This window comes from Hyla sarda, chromosome 1 (genome assembly GCF_029499605.1).
Source record: "Hyla sarda isolate aHylSar1 chromosome 1, aHylSar1.hap1, whole genome shotgun sequence".
NCBI lineage: Eukaryota > Metazoa > Chordata > Amphibia > Anura > Hylidae > Hyla > Hyla sarda.
In genome coordinates, this window is record NC_079189.1 from 288,712,076 (window position 1) to 288,734,358 (window position 22,283).

A 22,283-nucleotide genomic window follows, 5' to 3' on the forward strand; every position below is an offset into this window, starting at 1 on the left:
GTTTGACAGGTCAATCAGAGGGGGGGCAATCAGGCTTCCGTTTTGGACCTGGCCCGTAGTACAGGGAACAGAGGGCTCTGACCTCTTCTTTCTCCCTTTTCTTTTGCCCTTGTCTTTCTTTTTAGGCCTCTCTCCACTCTCCTCATCCACACTTTCATAGTGGGAGGAATCGGAAGTGTCGGCCATATTGCCCTCCTCTTTGCGCAGCATCCTGACCTCCTCATCCAGCACGTCCTCCTCCTGGGCTTCAGCGGTTACAGGGCCAGCTTCAGGAGCAGGGGCCGGAGCTACCCCCGCCACCTGGGCACTCTCCAGCTCCCTACTCCTCCTCCGATTTTCCTCCCGCCTTAGTTTGGCGGGGCCCTTTTTCCTCCTCACTAGCCCTGTTGCACCCCCATCCCTGCCCGTGCCCTCCCCAGCCGAGGCAACTTCACAGCTCTCCTCAGCCGGAGCGGCCGCTGCACGGGCGAAGGCGCTAGGACAACGGCTGAAAGGGTGCCCGAGGACACCACACAGGTGGCACCGGATCTGCCTACAGGATGCGGCCAGATGACCCACCCCACCACACAAAGCGCAGACCTGCACAGTACAGGCTGCGCTAAAGTGGGTGGGGCTGCCACACCTGTGACAGACCTTAGGCTGCCCCTGGTAGAAGACCTGGATCCTATCACGTCCAAGGAAGGCGGCTGACGGAATGTGGGCAACTGTACTCCCTGAACGCTTGAGTTTGACGGAAAACGTCCAGGCCCCGGACCAGATCCCGTGCTCATCAAAGTTTTTCTTGGGCATGTCCGTCACATCCCCATACCGTCCGAGCCAGGTCATAATGTCATAACAAGAAAGCGACTCGTTACGGGTCAAAACGGTCACCTTCTTGACAGAGTTCTGAAGGGAAATCGCCTTTACGGCGAAATCCCGCCAGCCGGGCTCGTTCTTCGCCACTTCGTAGTTCGACCAGAAGAGTTCAAGACCCTCCGGCCGAACGAAACTGACGTCAAACTCAGACGAACCATAGGGGTGAATCAGGGCAAAGATGTCGCTCGCCCTGAATTCCATCTGAAGGAGGAGCTCAACCACTTTTGCGCGAGGTGGGCACGCATCCTCGCCCCTCCAAATCAGACGGACCACATTCCTACGGTTATTGTCCTGCCCGGATGTCGGGAGGGACCAGACCACCTCCCCATTCCTCTCTCGAAAAGCCCCCAAACCGTGCCTCTCTATCCAGAAAGACAGGTCGACCTCACCCCTTCCCTCTACCTGGATCGACCTGTCACCCCTGCGTAGAGCCTCCAGGAGGCGCTGTTGCAAGAGGCCTCCAGAGCCGGACGGAGACGGGGACCCCCCTGAACCCCCGGCAGCGACATTGGCATAGCTCCTAGGAGCAGTCACTACCGGGGGGGCAGCCGGACCAGACCCAGAACCAAACCCAGAACCACTAATAACACCATTCACACCACTCCTCTCATCATCTTTCTTCCCATTCATATCACTACTACTCCCACCATCATTCACTCCACTGACTCTCCCACATACACTCCTCTCATCCACAACACTTCCACACTCAGCATTCTCACATCCAGCACTCTTATCCTGACTAACATTTTCTGGGCTGGCTGGGACTTGTAGTGTTGCAGGTTTTATTACACTCTTTTTTTCTGGCTTAGCTGCCGGGGTCGATGCTGATAGTTCCTGCTCCATAGCTGAAGTCACTTCCGGAGTCTGGGGCTGCCCCTCCGGGCGCACCCCAGCTCCTCCCACAGTGCCAGCACCTACTTTTCCCAACCACACGGGTTCTGTGGATGATGCCGGCGCCCGGACACTCCCCTCCCTCACAGAGGAGTGCCCCGCAGCGCCCACAGAATACACAGTACTCGGAGGACCGCCCCCCGAGCACACAGACCTACCACTCTCCTCCACCGGCACCCGGACACTCCCCCCCCTCACAGGGGAGTGCCCCGCAGTGCCAGTAATGCCCATAGCACTCGGGGAACCGCCCCCCGAGCACACGGCAGCATAGCTTGCCTCGCCACTGCCCACCATCAGCCCATCCTGCCCCTCCCTACCGGCAAGATGGGTGGGCTTCACATCTATTGCGCCCTCTGCCTTTTCTGACGCCATGCTGTACCCCCCATGCTGGCTCCGTTCCACCACAGAAACGGGGTCTGGCAGTCTGGGGGGCCCAGCAGCCTGAACCAGCTTTGCAGCTGGCCCAGACTGCTGGAAGGGAACAAACACATATTGTACTGTTTCCTGAATCTTTTGTTTCTTAGCTTTTTGCTTCACCACCACATCCTCACACTGATCTTCTCCAAAGGTAAAATTCTGGAGGTGGGCTGGGGACTCCTGCATTATGATCGCCCTCAACAATCCCCCAGCCTCACTTTCCACATCCTCCTCACTGTCGCTTGCTGGTAGTGCCACCTGTGCTGGCTCAATGTAGCTGTCCTGTGTTTTGGTGTCATAGGGAGTAGCCACAGGAACAGCATCCATCTCCACAACTTGTGCACTTTCTTCCACCTTCTCCTCCTCCTTTACAGCTTCACCACCATCCTCGCTATCTTCACCGCCACTACTCTCCCCAACATCCACCTCCACCTTACCTGGGGATTTCGTGGCGGCAAACCGGCTGTCGTTCTCAAGCTTTTCCTTAAAGAGACCGCTCCCCTCCAAGATCTCTGCTCTCCTCTCCTCCAGCTGCACAATCTCAGCTTTCAGTGCTGCGATCTTTTTCCTTAACTCTGGCCTGTTCTTTTTTGGTGCAGTGTTCACCAGATTCTGAGCGCCTCGCAGATCTTCTCTGGCCAACTTCAGATCCTTGCCGCACCGATCATACTCAGCAAACCTCGCGGCCAGGCGGGAGCAGTAGTTGGCACTGGACTCCTTGGGCCCTCGCTCTACCCACAACTCCACACTTCTCCTCCTCGCCTTTTGTCCACCAGATCTCTGGCTGGTACCTGTTGCCGGGGGAGCAGAGCCTGCATTGCTGCAGACTCTGCCAGATCTTCTACCCCGGGCCGGAATGGCTGTTGCTGTTTGCTCTCCACCCCCCGCCAGCCTTGAAGAACGGGAGGTGGAGGCCAGGGACGCCATGCAGGGAGGCTCTCCCGAGGAGGCTGCCACACTCCTGGGGAGGCTGATGAAACACCTGCTCTGGTCTGCTGGAACTCTCTGGAGCACACAAAGAGACACACCCGAATGAGCTGCAAACCAAACTGCTCAGGACTACAGGAAGTGCTCTCTGCTGACACCTCTGTCCGTGTCAGGAACTGTCCAGAGCAGAATAGGTTTGCTATGGGGATTTTCTTCTGCTCTGGACAGTTCCTGACGTGGACAGAGGTGTCAGCTGAGACAAAAGAAAAATTTGAAATTCAAAAAGAAAATAATTTCCTCTGTAGTATACAGCTGCTAATAGGTACTGGAAGGGTAAAGATTTTTCTATTTTTTAATAGAAGTAATTAACAAATCTGTTTAACTTTCTGGCACCAGTTGATATATGACATATAAGATCCACCCTGACCTCTGAATATCTCCCTTTTGTCCGCTCCTCCTAAAACTAACTCCAAGATTTTTCATGTGCACCCCTTATACACTGGAACAAATTACCCCAACACACCAGACTTTCACCCACCACCACAGCTTTCAGAAATAACTTGAAAACTCATCTCTTTAGGATAGCTTACAACCTGTTCTAATCCCACTTGCACTGCACTGCTATGTGACTATCTGCTTCCCCCCCTTTTGTAGATTGTAAGCAGAGTCTTCTCTCCCTCTATATCAATATGTCATTTACTTTATTCGTGTTATTGTACTGTTTTATGCTATGTATTTTAACCAGCGACCTGGAATCAATGTGGCTTTTAAATACATTTTATGTCTTTTTTTCCTCTAAGCAGCCTGCTTGATCAAAACTTTTATCAGGATGGAATGTGAAAATTCATTCAGCTATGGTGTATGCAACACAAGCCTGTCTGCATGGAATGGTGATAAACAGTCTAACGGCACAGCTTATAAGAGGAAGAGATATGAGAACGGATATTTCACTGACTCCAATGGCTGCAAAGAAAGTCTGAAAGGACCTACCAAGTTAAGAGGTATTTGGAACTCTTAAACCCGAATGTATTACTTTCATTACGCTCTCCAGGGAAAAAAAACTTTATTTTTTATTTTTTTTATTTCAACTGGCTCCAGAAAGTTAAACAGATTTGTAAATGACTTCTATTAAAAAATCTTAATCCTTTCCATTATTATCAGCTGCTGAAGTTGAGTTATTGTTTTCTGTCTGACAAGTGCTCTCTGCTGACATCTCTGCTTGTCTCGGGAACTGCACAGAGTAGAAGAGGTTTGCTATGGGGATTTGCTTCTAAACTGCACGGTTCCCGAGACACATGTCATCAGAGAGCACGTAGACAGAAAAGAACAACTCAACTTCAGCAGCTCATAAGTACTGAAAGGATTAAGATTTTTTAATAGAAGTGATTTACAAATCTTTTTAACTTTCTGGAGCCAGTTGATATATAGAAAAAAGTTTTTCCTGGAATACCCCTTTAAGTTGTCCTTTTTTATCTGACCACAGTGCTCTCTGCTGACATCTATGTCTGTCTCAGAAACTTTCCAGAGTAGGAAAAAAATCCCCATAGCAAACCTCTCCTGCCCTGGACCGCTCCTGAGACAGACAGAGGTGTCAGCAGAGAGCATTGTTGTCAGACAGAAAATAACTTAACTTTAGCAACTGATAAGGTAGGATTAAGAATTTTTTTATAGAAATAATTTACAAATCTGTTTAACTTTCTGGAGCCAGTTGATATATAAAAAAAAGTTTTTTTTTCCTGGAATACCCCTTTAAGTTCTACTTTCATTAAGTTCTCCTGAGCTCTGCTAAGTACAATGAAATGTTAATAAAGCCCACACATCATACACAGTACACCTGTATCATGTCATGGTGACAATACAGAAATGAGAGAATGTCATTACTTCTTATAAATTAGGTACAGGTATAACAAATCCTCACTCTACTGCAGGGTGCAATGAGCCAGGCTATGTGTGACAGCATTTGGCTCCATGTCTCCCAGCAGAGGTTTTCATACACTTATGCCTGGAAAGGAAATAGCAAATAGCTGTTAGCGTGCTTTCACACCACGTTTTGTACTTACGGTTCCCGAACACGGTTGGGAGGGGGCGGGGCTTAATCGCGGCGCCCGCACTCAGCCGTATTCGGGAACCGTATTTAATGCATGTCTATGAGCCGACCGGAGTGAACCCCAGCCTCCAGTCGGCTGCGTTTTCGGCCGTATGCGGTTTCCCGACCGTAGGCAAAAATGCGGTTGACCACGTTTTTGCCTGCGGTTGGGAAACCGCATACGGCCGAAAACGCAGCCGACCGGAGGCTGGGGTTCCCTCCGGTCGGCTCATAGACATACATTAAATACGGTTCCCGAATACAGCTGAGTGCGGGCGCCGCGTTTAAGCCCCGCCCCCTCCTCCCAGCCGTATTCGGGAACCGTAAGTACAAAACGTGGTGTGAAAGCACCCTCAGATGATGTCAGCGCAAAGTCTTCTAATGCATCAATCTCAAAAGCAAATCAAGCTGGAAATGGGAGCTATATGCAGCTGTTAGTGCCAGCAAAGGAAGCGTCTAGATATGTGTGATGACTTCTATGGGAAGAGTGAGCAATTTTATGGTCACTGCTGCAATTACTGTGGGGAAAGAAGAAAAACAGTGCACTACTGTGACTAATATTTGGGAATGGGGTGTAAACCCCATCTGTGTCCATAGAGCAGAATCCAGTAAAAACATGTATGACGCGGTATATGTTTTATTTTATTTTATTTTTTTACATGGATAGTGGCTTCCATTTTAGCTATGCAGTTCCCCAATGTATATTGTTTACCCTAGACACTGCAAAAACACAGTGGGGAAAATATACTAAAGGGAACCTGTCATTACTTTCTTGCTGCTTGAACTACAAGTTATCAGGGAGATTCCCGGTGGCTTCTCCCCCACCCCGCCCCATCAGCCTTTCATCTGAACCTTCCACGAGTTTCCTGGCATAAATTGTAGTAAATCTGGTTAGAGAAGGCCACATCCTTTTATGCTAATACCCCCCCCCCCCCCCCCCCCCACTTTAACAGTGTTGCAGCTGGTGTAAAAGCCAGAAAAAGAAAAAAAATAACATACATAGGGTGTGGATATGAGAAATTTCCCCAGTGTGAAAAGAGCCTATCACAAGTAGCATACATAGGGTTCTATGTGGCTCAATCATATAATGAATTCTATGGGCGAGTGTGTGTGGTTGTAGGAGTATTTACGCCTCTCATAGAGTGCCATTCTACAATAGTTTGACTTTGGGGGTGTAGGGGATATATTGTTAAAGCAAGTACATTACAAAATTGTAGAACATGTAATATTTGCCATAATAAACACTTATTGTTCAGACCATAACTATCAGGATCTATTGATTAAAACCTGATCATTTGATCAACTAGGACATAAGCAATGTCAGAGGTCTCTCTTTTTGCTTAGAGGGGTTGACTGAAAGTTTGAGAAATAAAACTAGTTGTAGTAGCATGTTAAATCTCCAGCTGCCGTATCAGGAACGGTCCAGAGCAGGAGAAAATCCTCATAGCAAACCTATGCTACTCAAAACAGTTCCTGACACGGACAGAGGTGTCAGCAGAGAGCACTGTGGACAAGACAAAAAAAAATTCAAAAAGCAAAGAATTTCATCTGTAGCATACAGCTGCTAATAAGTACTGGAAAGATAAAGATTTTTTAATAGAAGTACCGGTAATTTACAAATCTGTTTAACTTTCTGGCACTAGTTGATTAAAAAAATAAGTTTTCCACTGGAGTACCCCTTTAACTCCTTAAGGACACAGCCAATTTTATTTTTGCGTTTTTGTTTTTTCCTCTACACCTTCTAAAATTCATAACTCTTTTATATTTCCATTCCCAGACCCATATGAGGGCTTGTTTTTTGCATGACCAGTTGTACTTTGCAATGACATCACTCATTTTACCCTAGAATGTATGATAAGCCCCCGAAAAAAATTTTTGTGTAAGGAATTTTTTACGAAAATCATAGTTTTGCAAATTTGGGGGGTTTCGTTTTCGCGCTGTACACTTTACGGTAAAAAATTACATGTTTTCTTCTCTGGGTCAATATGATTAAAATGATACCCATGGTTACATTTTCTATTAATGTACAGCTTTTTTTTACAAAATCATTGTTTAAAATTGCCCTATTTTGACCACCTCTAAGGCTAGGTTCAGACTACGGAATTTCCGCCTGCAATTCCGCTTTGAAATTGCAGGCGGAAATTCCGCTTGCTAAAATGTATAGTGTAGTAAATGGGTTTCCGTTCACAAATTCACACTTCAGAATTTGTGAACGGAAAATCCGCTTGGAAATTTCCGCCTGAAGAATGGCGTTGCTCTTTCTTCAGGTGTGAATCTAGAGCCTATTAGAGCCTGCAATGTCTGCGTGGTCCTAGCGCCGACTGATTCACACAAATTTTCTGCTGGGAGATTCCGTAGTCAGAACCTAGCCTAACTTTCCTATTTATCCGTGTCTGAGGGCTTAATTTTTGTGCCATGATCTGTAGTTTGTTTTAGTACCATAGTTGTGCATATGTGACTTTTTGATCGCTTTTTGTTAAAAATTTTTGCAGTTCAATGTGACAAAAAAGCAGAAATTTTTGACTTTTATATATATATATATTTTTTACGTTTATGCCGTTCGCCGTAGGGGAGGATTAACATTATATTTTTATAGTTCAGACATTTGCGCAGGCAACTATACCAAATATGTTTATTATTTGTCTTTTTTTACGCTTTTTTGTATTAATATGGGGAAAAGAGGTGATTTTGAAACTTTATTGGGGGAGGGGCTTTTTCACTTTTTTAAAACTTTTTTTTACACTAGGGGACTATTTATAGCAATCATTAGATTGCTAATACTGTTCAGTGCTATGCATAGGGCATAGCACTGATCAGTATTATCAGCGATCTTCTGCTCTGGTCTGCTGGAAGGCAGATAAGTGCAGAAGACCCCGGGAGACGGACGGAGAGGCAGTTGAGGGAACCTCCATCCGCCATCTTGGCTGATTTGATCCCCGCGGGGATCTGTATTGATCACGGCACCTGAGGGGTTAATGGAAGACATCAGCACGATCGCTGATGTCTGCCATTACCGGCGGGTCCGCAGTTGCTGACAGCCGCCGGGACCCGCTGGGAATGAAGCAAGCGCAGCTCCTGCGCTCGTATCACAGCTGCGCCGTAAATGTATGGCGCTGTGCCCTAAGTGATGCTATTTAGTGCCGTACATTTTACGGTGCATGTCCTTAAAGGGTTAAGTGCTGTTACTTTTTTTTTTCTCACTTTACTTAGAGTGATGATGTGCTGAAGGCAGACACATGGTAGCATTACTGCTGAGGCCAGTGATTGGCTGCAGTGGTCATGTGGATGTATCATCATTATTTCAGGAAAATAAAGAGAGACAGCCACTGTCCAGCTTAGCTACAGTGTTGGAGTGGCAGGGGTTAAACAGGTATTTTATTTCTATTTTATGATACAGTCTCCAGCTAGTTTATTTTTTAAACTCTCGGGCAGCCTTTTCACGCTTAAAGGAGTACTTCGGTGGAAATTTATTATTTTTTTTAAATCAACTGGTGCCAGAAAGTTAAACAGATTTGTAAATTATTTCTATTTAAAAATCTTAAAGGGGTTCTCCGGTGCTTAGACATCTTATCCCCTATCCAAAGGATAGGGGATAAGATGCCTGATCGCGGGAGTCCCGCCACTGGGGACCGACGGGATCTTGCATGCTGCACCCCGTTTGTAATCAGTCCCCGGAGCGTGTTCACTCCGGGTCTGATTACCGACGACCACAGGGCCGGTGGCGTGTGACGTCACGCCTCCGCCCCCATGTGACGTCACGCTCCACCCCTCAATGCAAGCCTACGGGAGGGGGCGTGATAGCGTGACAGACAGAAAAGAACTCCAGAAAGAAATACAACTTCCTCTGGAACATACAGCAGCTGATAAGTACTGAAAGGATTAAGATTTTTCAATAGAAGTAATTTACAAATCTGTTTAGCTTTCTGGCACCAGTTGATTTTAACTCCTTAATGACGCAGGGCGTATATTTACGTCTTGCACCAGCTCCTACGATATAACGCAGGGTCGCGCTGTGACCCTGCATCATAACGGGTCGGTCCCGGCGGCCATCAACAGCCGGGACCCGCGGCTAATACCAGACATCTCCGATCGCGGTGATGCCCTAAATTAACCCTTCAGACGCGGCGATCAAAGTTGATTACCACGTCTGAAGTGAAAGTGAAGCCTTCCCAGCAGCTCAGTAGGGCTGTTCGGGACTGCTACGGTGAAATTGCGGCATCCCGAACAGCTCGCAGGAGGCGACAAGGATCCCTACCTGCCTTCTCACTGTCCGATCGCTGAATGACTACTCTGTGCCAGGAGCAGTCGATAACACTGATCAATGCCATGTTATTGCAATGCTATAGTCCCCTATGGGTGAAAAGTGAAAATAAAGTGTTAATAAATGTGATTTAACCCCTTCCCTAATAAAAGTCAGAATCATCCCCCTTTTCCCATATTTAAAAAAATAAATAAAAAAAAACTATGTAAATAAATATAAACATATGTGGTATTGCCGGGTACGTAAATGTCCGAACTATAAAAACATATCGTTAAACCGCTCGGTCGATGTCGTACACGTAAAAAAAATTCCAAAGTCCAAAATAGCGTATTTTTGATAACTTTTTATACTATAAAAAAATGTATAACATTTTTTTTTTAAATAAAAAATTTTTAGAAAATGGTACCAATAAAAACTTCAGATCACTGTGCAAAAAATGAGCCCTCATACCGCCCCATACACGGAAAAATAAAAAAGTTATAGGGATCAGAAAATGACATTTTTAAACGTATTAATTTTCATGCATGTAGTTATGATTTTTTCCAGAAGTATGACAAAATCAAACCTATATAAGTAGGGTATCATTTTAACCGTATGGACCTACAGAATAAAGAGAAGGTGTCATTTTTACCGAAATATGCACTGTGTAGAAACGGAAGCCCCCAAAAGTTCCAAAATGGCTTTTTTTTTTTTTTCAATTTTGTCGCACAATGATTATTTTTTTTTTTTTTTTTTTTTTTTACTTTTTGGGTAAAATGATGTCATTACAAAGTAGAATTGGTGGTGCAAAAAATAAGCCATCATATGGATTTTTAGGTGGAAAATTTAATAGGTTATGATTTTTAAAATGCAAGGAGGAAAAAACGAAAATGCAAAAACTGAAAAACACTGAGTTCTTAAGGGGTTAAAAAATGTTTCCACCGGAGTACCCCTTAATCATATTAAGTAAACATATTGTACTATCGTATGAATATCACTAAGTAAAGGATGGAAGACAGCACTCCAGGTCTTGTGTCCAAAATACAGTGGTTTTTATTGGTCCAAACACATACAGATGATGCGACGTTTAGACCTTACAATAAGGTCTTTATCAAACATAGTACATAGAATATCAAACGTGTTTTATAGAGTCACCAATTGATGACATCATAAGGAGGCGTTACCCTCAGGCATAACGTGGGAGTGTACAAAAGTGACATGACCGATAAAGTGCTAGAAAAACATTCACATGCTGTACATTTATATATACAATAAAGTGTTAAATACACAATGTGCGAATCAGTACATCAATACGTCATGATCTTGACTATATATTTAAGAAACAAAACATATTCATGAATGCAGATAATCTAACCTGTCAATCAGAAAACAAGAACAATCATATCAGCCAATCGGGAGCGGACCCGCACCAACTCTGTCACCGTCATGCTTAGGCTTGTGAACAAAGAAACTGCGCATCTCCGGAATAGAGGGAGAGGCGCATAGGAAGCAGCACTTGGCTGAAGTGGTGGGATACATAGATGTCAGCTTCCTCACGATCAGCCATGACAATATTGGCATAGGTAGGTGCCATATTAGAGCCCATGGCTGTCCCTTTACATTGGATATAGAATTTGTTGTTGAAAAGAAAGTAGTTACAGGATAAAATGATCTTGACCAGTCCTAGTTTGAATTCTTTACACTCAATTGTAAAATCTGTAGTTTGTAAGGCCTTAAAGACACTATGAAGCCCCCTCTCATATTCAATACAAGTGTATAGACTAACAACATCAAACAATGCCAATAAGGCACCAGGGGGAATCACAAGATCATTAATTGTAGTCAAGAAGTCAGAGGTATCTCTAATATAGGACCTAGCCCGTGTGGCATGTGTTCTCAATATTTTATCAACCAGTATAGAAGAAGGGCTTAAAAGAGACTTGCACCCAGACACTATGGGCCTACCTGGGGGATTTATCAATGAATTGTGGATTTTAGTTGGGCATAGATGACAGGTATCCTGGATGTTCCAGTAACACAAATCTATGTCTCAGAATCGATAATATCAATGGCTAAGGCATGATCTACTAAAGTTTTTAATCTCGTCTTGATCCTAGATGTAGGATCATATGCAATACATTCATATGTTTCAACATCAGAAACCTGCCTGACAATCTTATCCTCATACATGCGCCTGTCCATAACGATGATAGCTCCGCCCTTATCAGCGAGTTTGATGATAATGTCGTCATTATGGACAAGCGCATGCAGTGTCTCAAGGTCGGTCCTAGAAAAATTGCCTCAAGTTTTCTTCTTATGGATGATTGCTTCTGCCTAAAAGATAGTGTATCCCTATTCACTAGAGATATAAAAGTGTCAATGGCCACATAATTAACTGGGGGCATTAACTCACTTTTGTTATACAAATCATAGTTCTTCAAAATCAATTCACCAGCTCTGACATCAGCTTTTTGAGACATTTTGAGCAAACCATACCTTAAGCTTTATATTTTTTTGATATGCTATTGCTGATTGTATATAGATCAACTTTCTAATTGGATTTTATTTAAAATAAAAAATGCTTCCTTTTAGGTGTATTTTCACCTAGGAGTCCCTGGCCACAAGCTTTGCATTGATTTCAGGCTTGGCAGTGAGTCCGAAATCGCAAAGCGCTGGCTGAGCACGTGATGAGCTCAGCGCAGCTCCCCGCCTGTCTGCTCACTCGCATACCCCGCAGGGCTCTGCTCTGTACACGGAGGACAAGCGGCGCTCTGTGCAGCGAGGACAAGCGGCGCTCTGTGCAGCGAGGACAAGCGGCGCTCTGTGCAGCGAGGACAAGCGGCGCTCTGTGCAGCGAGGACAAGCGGCGCTCTGTGCAGCGAGGACAAGCGGCGCTCTGTGCAGCGAGGACAAGCAGGGCTCCGAAATATAAAAATGTAATGTTAATGATCCCGAAAAAAATTTATAAAAAAATGTACTAAAAGTTTCATATACGCAAATGTGGTACCAATAAACGGCGCAAAAAATTAGCCCTCATACCGCCGCTTATACGGAGAAATGAAAAAGAGTTATAGGTTGTCAAAATAGAGGGATTTTAAATGTACTAATTTGGTTTAAAAGTTTGAGATTTTCTTTAAAGCGGTACAATAATAGAAAAGTATGTAATTATGGGTATCATTTTAATCAGATTAACCCACAGAATAAAGAAAGCATGTAATTTTTACTTTAAATTGTACAGTGAAAATAAAACCTTCCAAAATTAGCAAAATTGCTGTTTTCTTATAAATTACCCCACACAAATAGTATTTTTTTTGGTTGCGCCATACATATTATGGTAAAATGAGTTATGTCATTACAAAGGACAACTGGTCATGCAATAAACAAGCCCTCATACTAGTCTGTGGATAAAAATTTAAAAAAGTTTAGATTTTTAGAAGGCGAGGAGGAAAAATGAAAATGTAAAAATAAAATTTGCTGAGTCCTTAAGGCCCAAATGGGCTGAGTCCTTAGGGGGTTAATAATATCAGATCAAAGGCATATTTATTGGTTAAACCTTAAAAAATATGTCAAAATGCTTTTTTTTGCATTTTGTCATATTTGCATTTGGATGTTTTTTCTAGCACTTTATTATTATCGGTCATGTCACTTTTGTACACTCCCACTTTATGCCTGAGGGTAACGCCTCCTTATGATACCATCAATTGGTGACTCTATAAAACACATGTTTGATAGTCTACGCACTATGCTTGATAAAGACCTTATTGTAAGGTTGAAATGTCGCATCATCTGTGTTTGGACCAATAAAAAACACTGTATTTTGGACACCAGACCTGGAGTGCCACCTTCCATTTCTTACTTTGTTGTATCTTCCTTACCCTGGTCAACCTCTGAGGAAAGGCACCCACCTACCTTAAAAGGTTTATCGCTGTGCGCTATCCATTCCTTCATATTATGAGTATGACTAGTGTGAGGTAATTGTCCTAGCCGTTAACTTGTGTGACATGGTACTAAAACAAATTTGCATTGACAATGTGTTATTGTTTTTCTTTTCTCTTTAGCAACCTGTTTTGTACAAATGCTTCCCAACAAAGGAGTCTTCCAGTCAGAGAAATGGAAACCCAATGGCAGCACATTGTACTATCCAGTCACATCACATCTCTTAGTAAATTTTGAAAAATATGATCAGATAAGTTTTGATGAAGGACTTTTTTTTATAGGGGATGACTCTGGAGGATGTGTACAGAAGGAGCAAGGTATTATATTTTTTGTTGTTGTTTAAACATAGTTTAATTAGGATGCATTCACATATTTAAGTAAAATATTTCATAATGCATTAGTTGACAGATCTAGATATTTTTTATTGTGCAACTGTTTAAAGGGGTTGTTTTATTTTTTGTCTTTAAAGGATACCTGTGCCGAAGAGCCATGGCAGAATATGTTTTGAAGTCTCTGGCAATCTCGTATCCTGAGACTGATGTAATCAGAAGTTGGAATGCTGGAAGCCCCATGCCAGTCTATGAGACTTTTAGTATTCCGACTCCTGATGGCACCAGTCTTGGGCTACAAGATTGCCCGGGACATTTACACACGGCTCATCGTGACATCGCCCATTTACATCGCCTGCCTGATCCCTCACTATTGCTATTCTCACATTGCCTGGGTCCTTGCTGCTCACCACTTTCTGATGAGGAAAATTCTGATGGTTATAAAGCTCAAATTTGACTTCTAATGCTGGTGCACAACATAGTATATTGGCACCAGCAACTTCCTGGTTGCTGGTGACATGTTCTCGCAAGGAGTGCCATTGAACCAGTCACTGGCTATGGTGAAACATCACTTTTGCAAGTGATTGGCTGAGTATTCAATTCCTGACCCACAGAAAAAAGTTAACCTGTTAAGGATGCAGGTCATACAAGTATGTACCATACTGTACCGGTCGGGCTGCATTTTCGGCCGAATGCGGTTTCCCGACCGCAGGCACATAGACATGCATTAAATACGCTTCCCGTATATCCCGTATAGTGCGGGCGCCACGATTAAGCCCCGCCCCCCCTCCTCCCAGCCGTATACGGGAACCATAAGTACAAAACGCAGTGTGAACCTAGGGGTTTTATTTTATTTTACTTCTTAAAAAAATTAGAACTGCATGCACCAAAATCAGCATGTTTAAAATTGTCATCTTCTGATCCCTATAACTTTATTTTTCTGCATACAGTGATGAGGGCTAATTTTTTTTGCGCTGGGATCTGAAGTTTTTATCGGTACCATTTTTGTTTTGATGGGACTTTTTGATCACTTTTTATTTAGTTTTTTTAGGGTATACAAAATAAACAAAAATACGCAATTTTGGACTTTTTTTACGTATACGCCATTGACCGTGCGGTTTAACTAACACATTATATTTTTATAGTTCGGATATTTATGCACGCGGCGATGCCACATAGGTTTATGCTTTTTTTTTTTGTTTACATTTTTTTTTTCTTTTTTTACACCATTTTTTTATCCCCATAGGGGACTATTACATGCAATCTTCTGATTGCATACACTGTTGTATGCTATACCATAGCATAGCATTGATCAGTGTTATCGGCGCTCTGCTGCTTCACCTGCTGAGCAGGCATGGAGCAGAAAATCACCGATCGGATGGCAAGAAGGCAGGTGGGGACCCTCCCCCTGTCCTCTTAGCAGTTCGAGACGCTGCGATTTCACTGCGGCGGTCCCGAACAGCCCGACTGAGTTGCTGAGAACGGTTTATTTTCACTTTAAAGTAAAAGGTGTCTAAAGGGTTAATGCCGGTGATGTTCGGCATCCGACACGGGTCCCGGCTATTGATGGCCGCCGGGACCACCCCACTATGACGCGGGGTCAGCCTATGACCCTGCGTCATAGAAGGGGAGCGGGACCAGAGTGTACAGGTACACCCTTGGTCCCCAAGAGGTTAAAGGGTTATGATTTTTAGAAGGGGAGGAGGAAAAAACTAAAATGCAAAAAGGTAAATTGGCTGGGTCCTTAAGGGGTTAAGTAGTTTTCACTACAGTGTAAATATCGTAAAATTGGGTATAAAGCAAGGTATATACCGGCACCGCTGTACATGTAGATCCCTGCTGCAATCAGGTCAATGGATCTAAAACACCTGGACAAGAGCCCCCTCGGCAAAGTATGGTAGTGCTCACGTTGTCTGTACAATGTTATATCTTCAATCATAAAGAAAAGGAAAGACGGAGTACATACCAATCATTTGAATGCTGTGATCTCTTTATTGCTTCATACGGGGTAGACGGTGGAGGGAGAGGGAGGGTGGACGGGTGCTTCGGAGGAACTTCGGAAAACGGTTCGTATCACGCTGGTCCGCGCTTCATCTGGCCCTACGTCACAGAACTAGAGGGAGTGTTTTAACATCACTGTGGGATACAACGAAGACAATGACGTACAAATGGATCGGGATTCAGAAGACACAGAATACAGGTACACAGAAAATAAGTGATGATAAAAACAATACATCTCGTCTGTAAATCAAGTGGACACATCACAGTAGCTCTTATATGAAAACTCCCATTTCATTATGTTCATTCAGGCCTAACTGAATTCTTGCAGCAGCAACTGTTGATGTATATCTCTGCCTTTTGGCGGCGATCCTGTTCAATCCTTTCCAAGACCATAAACTTTAGTTATTTTGGGTTGCCATCATGATTTTCACACATGTTGAATAAACTTGGTACAAACCTTTTTAGTTATCAGAGAACGTAAATTCTCTCTTATCCTCTGAAAAAGAGGTCTCTGTTTTCCCTATGTAGTATCTCCCACATATGCATATGAGGGCATATACTACATAGGCTGTCCTACAGGTTGCAAATTGTTTAAATTTTATTAATGTACCTCCTACTGCTGGGCGGTATACCGGTTCATACCGGTGCTGGAAATGAATGAGCTTAAATGAGTTGTGAGCCGTGGGCGCAGGAAGCTCTGCAGCACCCGCGGCCCACTGGCTTTCAGTGCTTGCAGGGGGAGGTGACGGCTTCCGTTCTCCTTCCTGCGCCCGCGGCTCACAATTTATTTATTTCCAGTGCCGCAGCTCACAGGAGGAGGAGGAGAGCAGTGCCTGTGGGAACATGATTGGTCCCCCTATGTGGGGACAGCGGTGCTACTGATAGTTCATTCGGTGGGGGGAGGAAAAGCAGAGCAGCGCCAGCGGGTCATATATGATTAGTTCCCCAGCGCATTGCAGCTGATAATTCATTCAAGGGGGGTGGTTAGGGGGAGATGAGTGAAACAAAAAAATACCATCAAATACTGTGGAACCGCCATAAGTATGAAAAATACCGTGATACACATTTCTGACCATACTGCCCAGAACTAATACCTCCCAGATTTAATTATTTTTTTAATTGAACTCACAGACAGAACAATACCGCAGGTAAATAAACCTCTCGGTTTTTGGGCAGTAAGCCAGTTTTTATTCTCATTAACCTGTCTTTTTTTTTCTTTTTAAGATAGTCTTGAATGGTTCTGTTTTTGCAATAGGTTCTTTCTCCGTTATAATTTTTAAATCCTCATCACACTGTAACATAGGCCAGTTTTAAAAAATGGCTTTATAACTATCTTGTTTAATGGTGAGTTTCTGAATGTGAAAACTATCCTGTCATATTTTTTCTTTTAGTTTTTGTCAAAACAATGTTTCCCTGGGGATTTTTCTACTTTATCTTTAGCTTTGGATATGATTTCCAGTGGATAGCCTCTTTTAAGTAGGCGGTCTTCCAATTCTTGTTGATGGTATACTTCAGGATCTGCATTTATTCGTTTTAACCTAATTAATTGGCTAACTGGAATGCTGTTTTTAACATGTGTAGGATGGGATGAATTGTAGTGAAGAATACAATTTTTTTAATTGATTTCCTGTAACCTGATGTATGAATTGTATTGTTTTTAGATTTCAATTTTAGTATCAAGGAACTCGAGGGATAGCCCCCAAAATAGAAAGTGAACAACATATTGACTCCATCATTGCTGTTAAGATAGTTGACGAAAAGGGAAACATTTTCCTGGGAATCATCCCAAACTATAAAAATATTGTCGACAAATCTTAAGAGCAATTTTATTTTAGAGTTGAAGGAATTTTTTGTAGTGAAAATTAGATCTCTTTCTAGGATGGCTAAATAGTAATTTGCGTAAGAGCATGAGATCGGAAACAATTGTTTGTTAATATTAACCTAACCGAATTGGATATGAAGTTTATGAAATCGGTGCATTTATTAGAGCACTCCAAGAACTCTCTGAGAGCCTGTACACCCACATCATGAGGTGATGCGGCTGTACAGGCTCTCAACGTCTATGGAGGCCAAAGAGAATCCTTCCTGCCAACAAAAATCGTGAAGTTATTAAATCTCCTGTATCACGGAGGTAGGTGGATGTGAGCTTTAGCAGGTGAGCTATGAGCCAGTCAATAGAACTAGATAAGAATTGTGTTGGTGCACCAATTCCCGACACTATCAGGCGACAGGGGGGTGGGATGATTCCCTTATGAACTTTCGGTAACAAATACAAATGTGTTTTTTTAGGGTTGAGTGGTAAGTTTTTCTGCAGTTTTTTCTGTTATTGCTGAGTTTTCAACATATTTGTGAAGATGGGACCTTAATTTACTCGTAATCTTAGTAGTAGGATCGGTTTTTAATTTATTATAGACCATGATATTGCCAAGTTGATTCATGGCTACTGCCTCATAATCCTTCTTCCACCAGATCACAATTGATCCCCCCCTTGTCTCCTTTGGAGACCACTATATTAATTTTGCCAGCCAACCAGTCAAGAGACTTTTTTTCTTCTTTTGAAATATTAAAGGGGGGATTAGGATAAATGAGCGCCTTGACATCTTCTCAGACTGCTCTGTAAAAAAGGTCAATCGCTCCTCCTGGTGTGATCTGTGGATTAAACCTTGACGGGTTCCCACCCACAAAAAAATCCTCACTGGGATCCACAAATTCAACCTCCGTGTCACCCGCAAGCTCTCTTAAATTAGATAACAATTCCTCATCCTCCCTTGTCATTTCTTTAAAGGGTCTAAAACCCAAAGGGACAATTGTACATTTACTTTCCCCCTCCCTTTTATGATGTGGCACAACTTTTTTATTTAGATTTTTCTGTGATGCAAAAAAATTTTAATGTTCAATTTCCAAACTGCCATATAGTTCATTGACCTGATTGCAGCAGGGATCTACATGTGCAGCGGTGCCAGTACATATTTCTATATACTGGATTGATATGTCTTTACATTCAACATACCAGGCACGCTAAGCTTCTACTCACCATGGAAATGGACACTACGATATTTACACCTGAGACAGCGGTATCTACAGGGAGGGTGGACATGAGGAACTTCTTCACGTCCTATGAATCAGTAGATGAACTACAAGTCACATGTACTAAAAGACTTGAGTTCAAAGTGTACTCACTAGCAGAGCGAGAGTTCCACCTGTTTTGGACTGTTAACTACCTACAAGCTTATGCTGAAGCTAAATCGCACACAGAGGGTTAAGGCCATACAAATATCCATCTCAGTTCCTTAATAATGAATCCTTCTTTAATAAATGGAATGAGTTACACTTACAACATTCGCCAAATGTTGATCCTTAAGCAAAATAAAAGTGAATACGCGACCATTACCGCAGAGTTGTGCAGAACCAAATGTGAATTACGCACTAGACAGTCTGAACAACAGTTCACAGTTTTTTCTCACAATTTGGAAAATAAATTGGCTCTCTTGCAGACAACAATAAGAGTCCAAGAGAGACAAATTTCTTAGAGACAAAAAAGATTTTGATAATCAGATTTTTACCTGGATGAAAAATAAACAAGAACAAAATGCAGGGAATAGAACCATCAAAAGGAAGAACTACAAACCTAGAACCACTGCCTCACAAAAAAGGAAATATAAACATCTGACCACTGATGTTGCCGAACTACAACGCTCAGCATGCCTGGACAGTCTTGGCATGTTGGGAGTTGCAGTTTTGCAACATCTGGAAGTACACAGTTTGGAGACCACTATACAGTGGTCTCCAAACTGTAGCCCTCCAGATATTGCAAAACTACAACTCCCAGCATGCCCAGACAGCCTTTGGCTATCTGGGCATGCTGGGAGTTGTAGTTGGGAAACTACAATGCAGCAGTGAAGATCACTTGCCAGATTTTCACTGCTGCATTCTGCTGCCACCGGTCCTCCCCACCGCCGGTCACCCGCTGTCTTCCACTGTCCCCCTGCTGTATGCCGCCGGTAACCGCCGCCGCCATCTTTGCTCCGCTCTGCTCAGAATTCCAGAGCGGGCAGAGCGGGGATCTCAACTTTGACCCCCCCTGCCCTGTTATTCGCCGCTCAGTCCTGATCAGCCAATCGCAGGGGATAGGAGGAGGTGGCACCTCTGCCACCTTGCTCCTATCCTTTAGGATGATTGATCGGAGCTCTCCCTGACTGCTCCGATCATCCCTATTTTCCGGGTTGTCGGGTCACCAGAGACCCGATCAGCCCGGAAAAGCAGTGATTCGCTGTCAGAATTGACCAGCGAATCACGCCGATCGCAGACATGGGGGGGGGGGGGTTTACGGGCGATACGTCGGGATGGCTGCTGATAGATATCAGCAGTCATCCCGTTCCGATCGCTGCGTCCGGAGACGCGGTGATCAAGGAACGCAGCGCCATAAATGTACGACGCTGTGTGCGAAGTGACACTTAGCAGCGCGCTCGTCATTAAGGGGTTAACAAAAAATTGTTTCCAGTATGAGGGGCAATGGTATGCCCAATCGCAATGATCATGCTCTTACGCTCGACGATATTTTTATAGTTTGGGATGATTTCCAGGAAAATTTTTCCCTTTTCGGCAACTATCTTAGCAGCAATAATGGAGTCAATAGGGGGTATTTATCAAAGGATTTATGTGTTTTTTTTTCATGTAACTTTGGCGCAATACTTTGGCGCAGTGTCTTTTTACGCCAAAGTTTGTTGCATCTTCTCCACTGTCATTTTTACAACTTTCTCAAAATCACACGGTCCTGTGTGTGATTTCAACTTTAGTCAGTAATTCATCATTTGCGCCAATTGATCTTTGGCGCAATTTTGGCGCAAATCCCGTTTTTTTTGGAGCAAATCCCCGCCAAGAAATTTTGCACATGGAAAACACACTTACCAATGTCAGAAAATGTAAAGACTTCAAAATACATTAAACATTTTTTTGTGAAAGCAGCGACGCCTCCAGGGCTGCGCAATACTATCCTGCGACATAGTTGTCTCTGAGGAACCTTCACCCTCCGTTGAGCCAGCATTGGACATGGCCACACAGGTTCAGGAAAGGTAAGCACTAAAGCAGTGGTCTCCAACCTGCAGACCTCCAGATGTTGCAAAACTACAACTCCCAGCGCTGTCCGGGCATGCTGGGAATTGTAGTTTTGCAACAACTGGAGGTCCGCAGGTTGAAGACCACTGCGCCAAAGTAACAAAAAAAAAACAAAAAAAACTACGAAAATAAAATCCATTTCACAAGGTGGCAATAAAGAAAACAAAGAAAATAACTTGCATCGCTTGCTGATATACTGCAGGAGGGACTCCGAAATGGCTGCTCTACAGGGTAATATACGCGTCCTCTGTGGTGGTAAGTTCTGTGTAAAAGGCGCTGTGAACAGCTGATTTCAACATTTGAGCCAAAATTACTAACAACTTGCGCCAAATAATAAATTTGGTGCATGTCCACGAAAAAAAAGGGTAAAAAGAAACTGTCAACAGGCAAAATTGATAAATACTCCCCCCCCCCCCCCCCCAATATGTGGTTCACTTTCCATTTTGGGGGCTATCCCTCGAGTTCCTTTATACTAAAATTGAAATCTACAACAATACAATTCATACATCAGGTTACAGGAAATCAATTTAAAAAAATTCTATTCTTCACTACAATTCATCCCATCCTACACAAACAGCATTCCAGTTAGCCAATTAATTAGGTTAAAACGAATTAATACAGATCCTGAAGTATTCCATTAACAAGAATTGGAAGACCGCCTACTTAAAAGAGGCTATCCACTGGAAATCATATTCAAAGCTAAAGATAAAGTAGAAAAATCCCCAGGGAAACATGTTTAGACAAAAGAAAAAATACGACAGGACAGTGTTCACATTCAGAAACTCACCATTAAACAAGATAGTTTAAAAAGCCAGTTTTAAAAACTAGCCTATGTTACAGTGTGATGAGGATTTAAAAATTATAACAGAGAAAGAACCTATTGCAAAATACAGAAAAAAACAGAACCATTCAAGACTATCTTAAAAAGAAATAAAGACAGGTTAATGAGAAAAAAGACTGGCTTACTGCCCAAAAACGAGAGGTTTATTTACCTGCGGTATTGTTCTGTCTGTGAGTTCAATTTAAAAAAGAATGAAATAAATCTGGGAGGTACAAAAAAATAATATTTAAACAATTTGCAACCTGTAGGACAGCCTATGTAGTATATGCCCTCATATGCATATGTGGGAGATACTACATAGGGAAAACAGAGACCTCTTTTTCAGAGGATAAGAAAGCATTTACGTTCTCTGATAACTAAAAAGGTTTGTACCAGGTTTATTCAACATATATGTGAAAATCATGATTGGAACCCAAAATAACTAAAGTTTATGGTCTTGGAAAGGATTGAACAGTCGCTGCCAAAAGGCAGAGATATACATTAACAGTTGCTGCTGCAAGAATCCAGATGGATTCTCCATACAAATGCTACAGGCCCCTTAGGCCTGAATGAACATAATGAAATGGGAGTTTTCATATAAGGGTGCATTGACACTGGGTACCGTATTTATCGGGGTATACCACGCACCGGCCTATAACACGCACC

At 43.2% G+C, this 22,283-nt stretch overlaps 1 protein-coding gene across 4 annotated transcripts in view; it reads left to right on the forward strand.

Moving 5' to 3' along the window:
- LOC130369551 (uncharacterized) overlaps positions 1–22,283 on the forward strand; it is a 37,110-nt gene that overhangs the window by 9,173 nt on the left and 5,654 nt on the right. For 2 of the 4 annotated variants that reach the window (XM_056574927.1, XM_056574944.1), the window contains exons 2-3: positions 3,894–4,091; positions 13,475–13,669. In XM_056574927.1, coding sequence (XP_056430902.1) covers positions 3,894–4,091; positions 13,475–13,669 — 393 coding nt within the window. Of the gene's footprint in view, positions 1–3,890; positions 4,092–13,474; positions 13,670–22,283 lie in introns of all 4 variants that reach the window. The other 2 variants (XM_056574935.1, XM_056574952.1) reach the window with 2 other exon arrangements.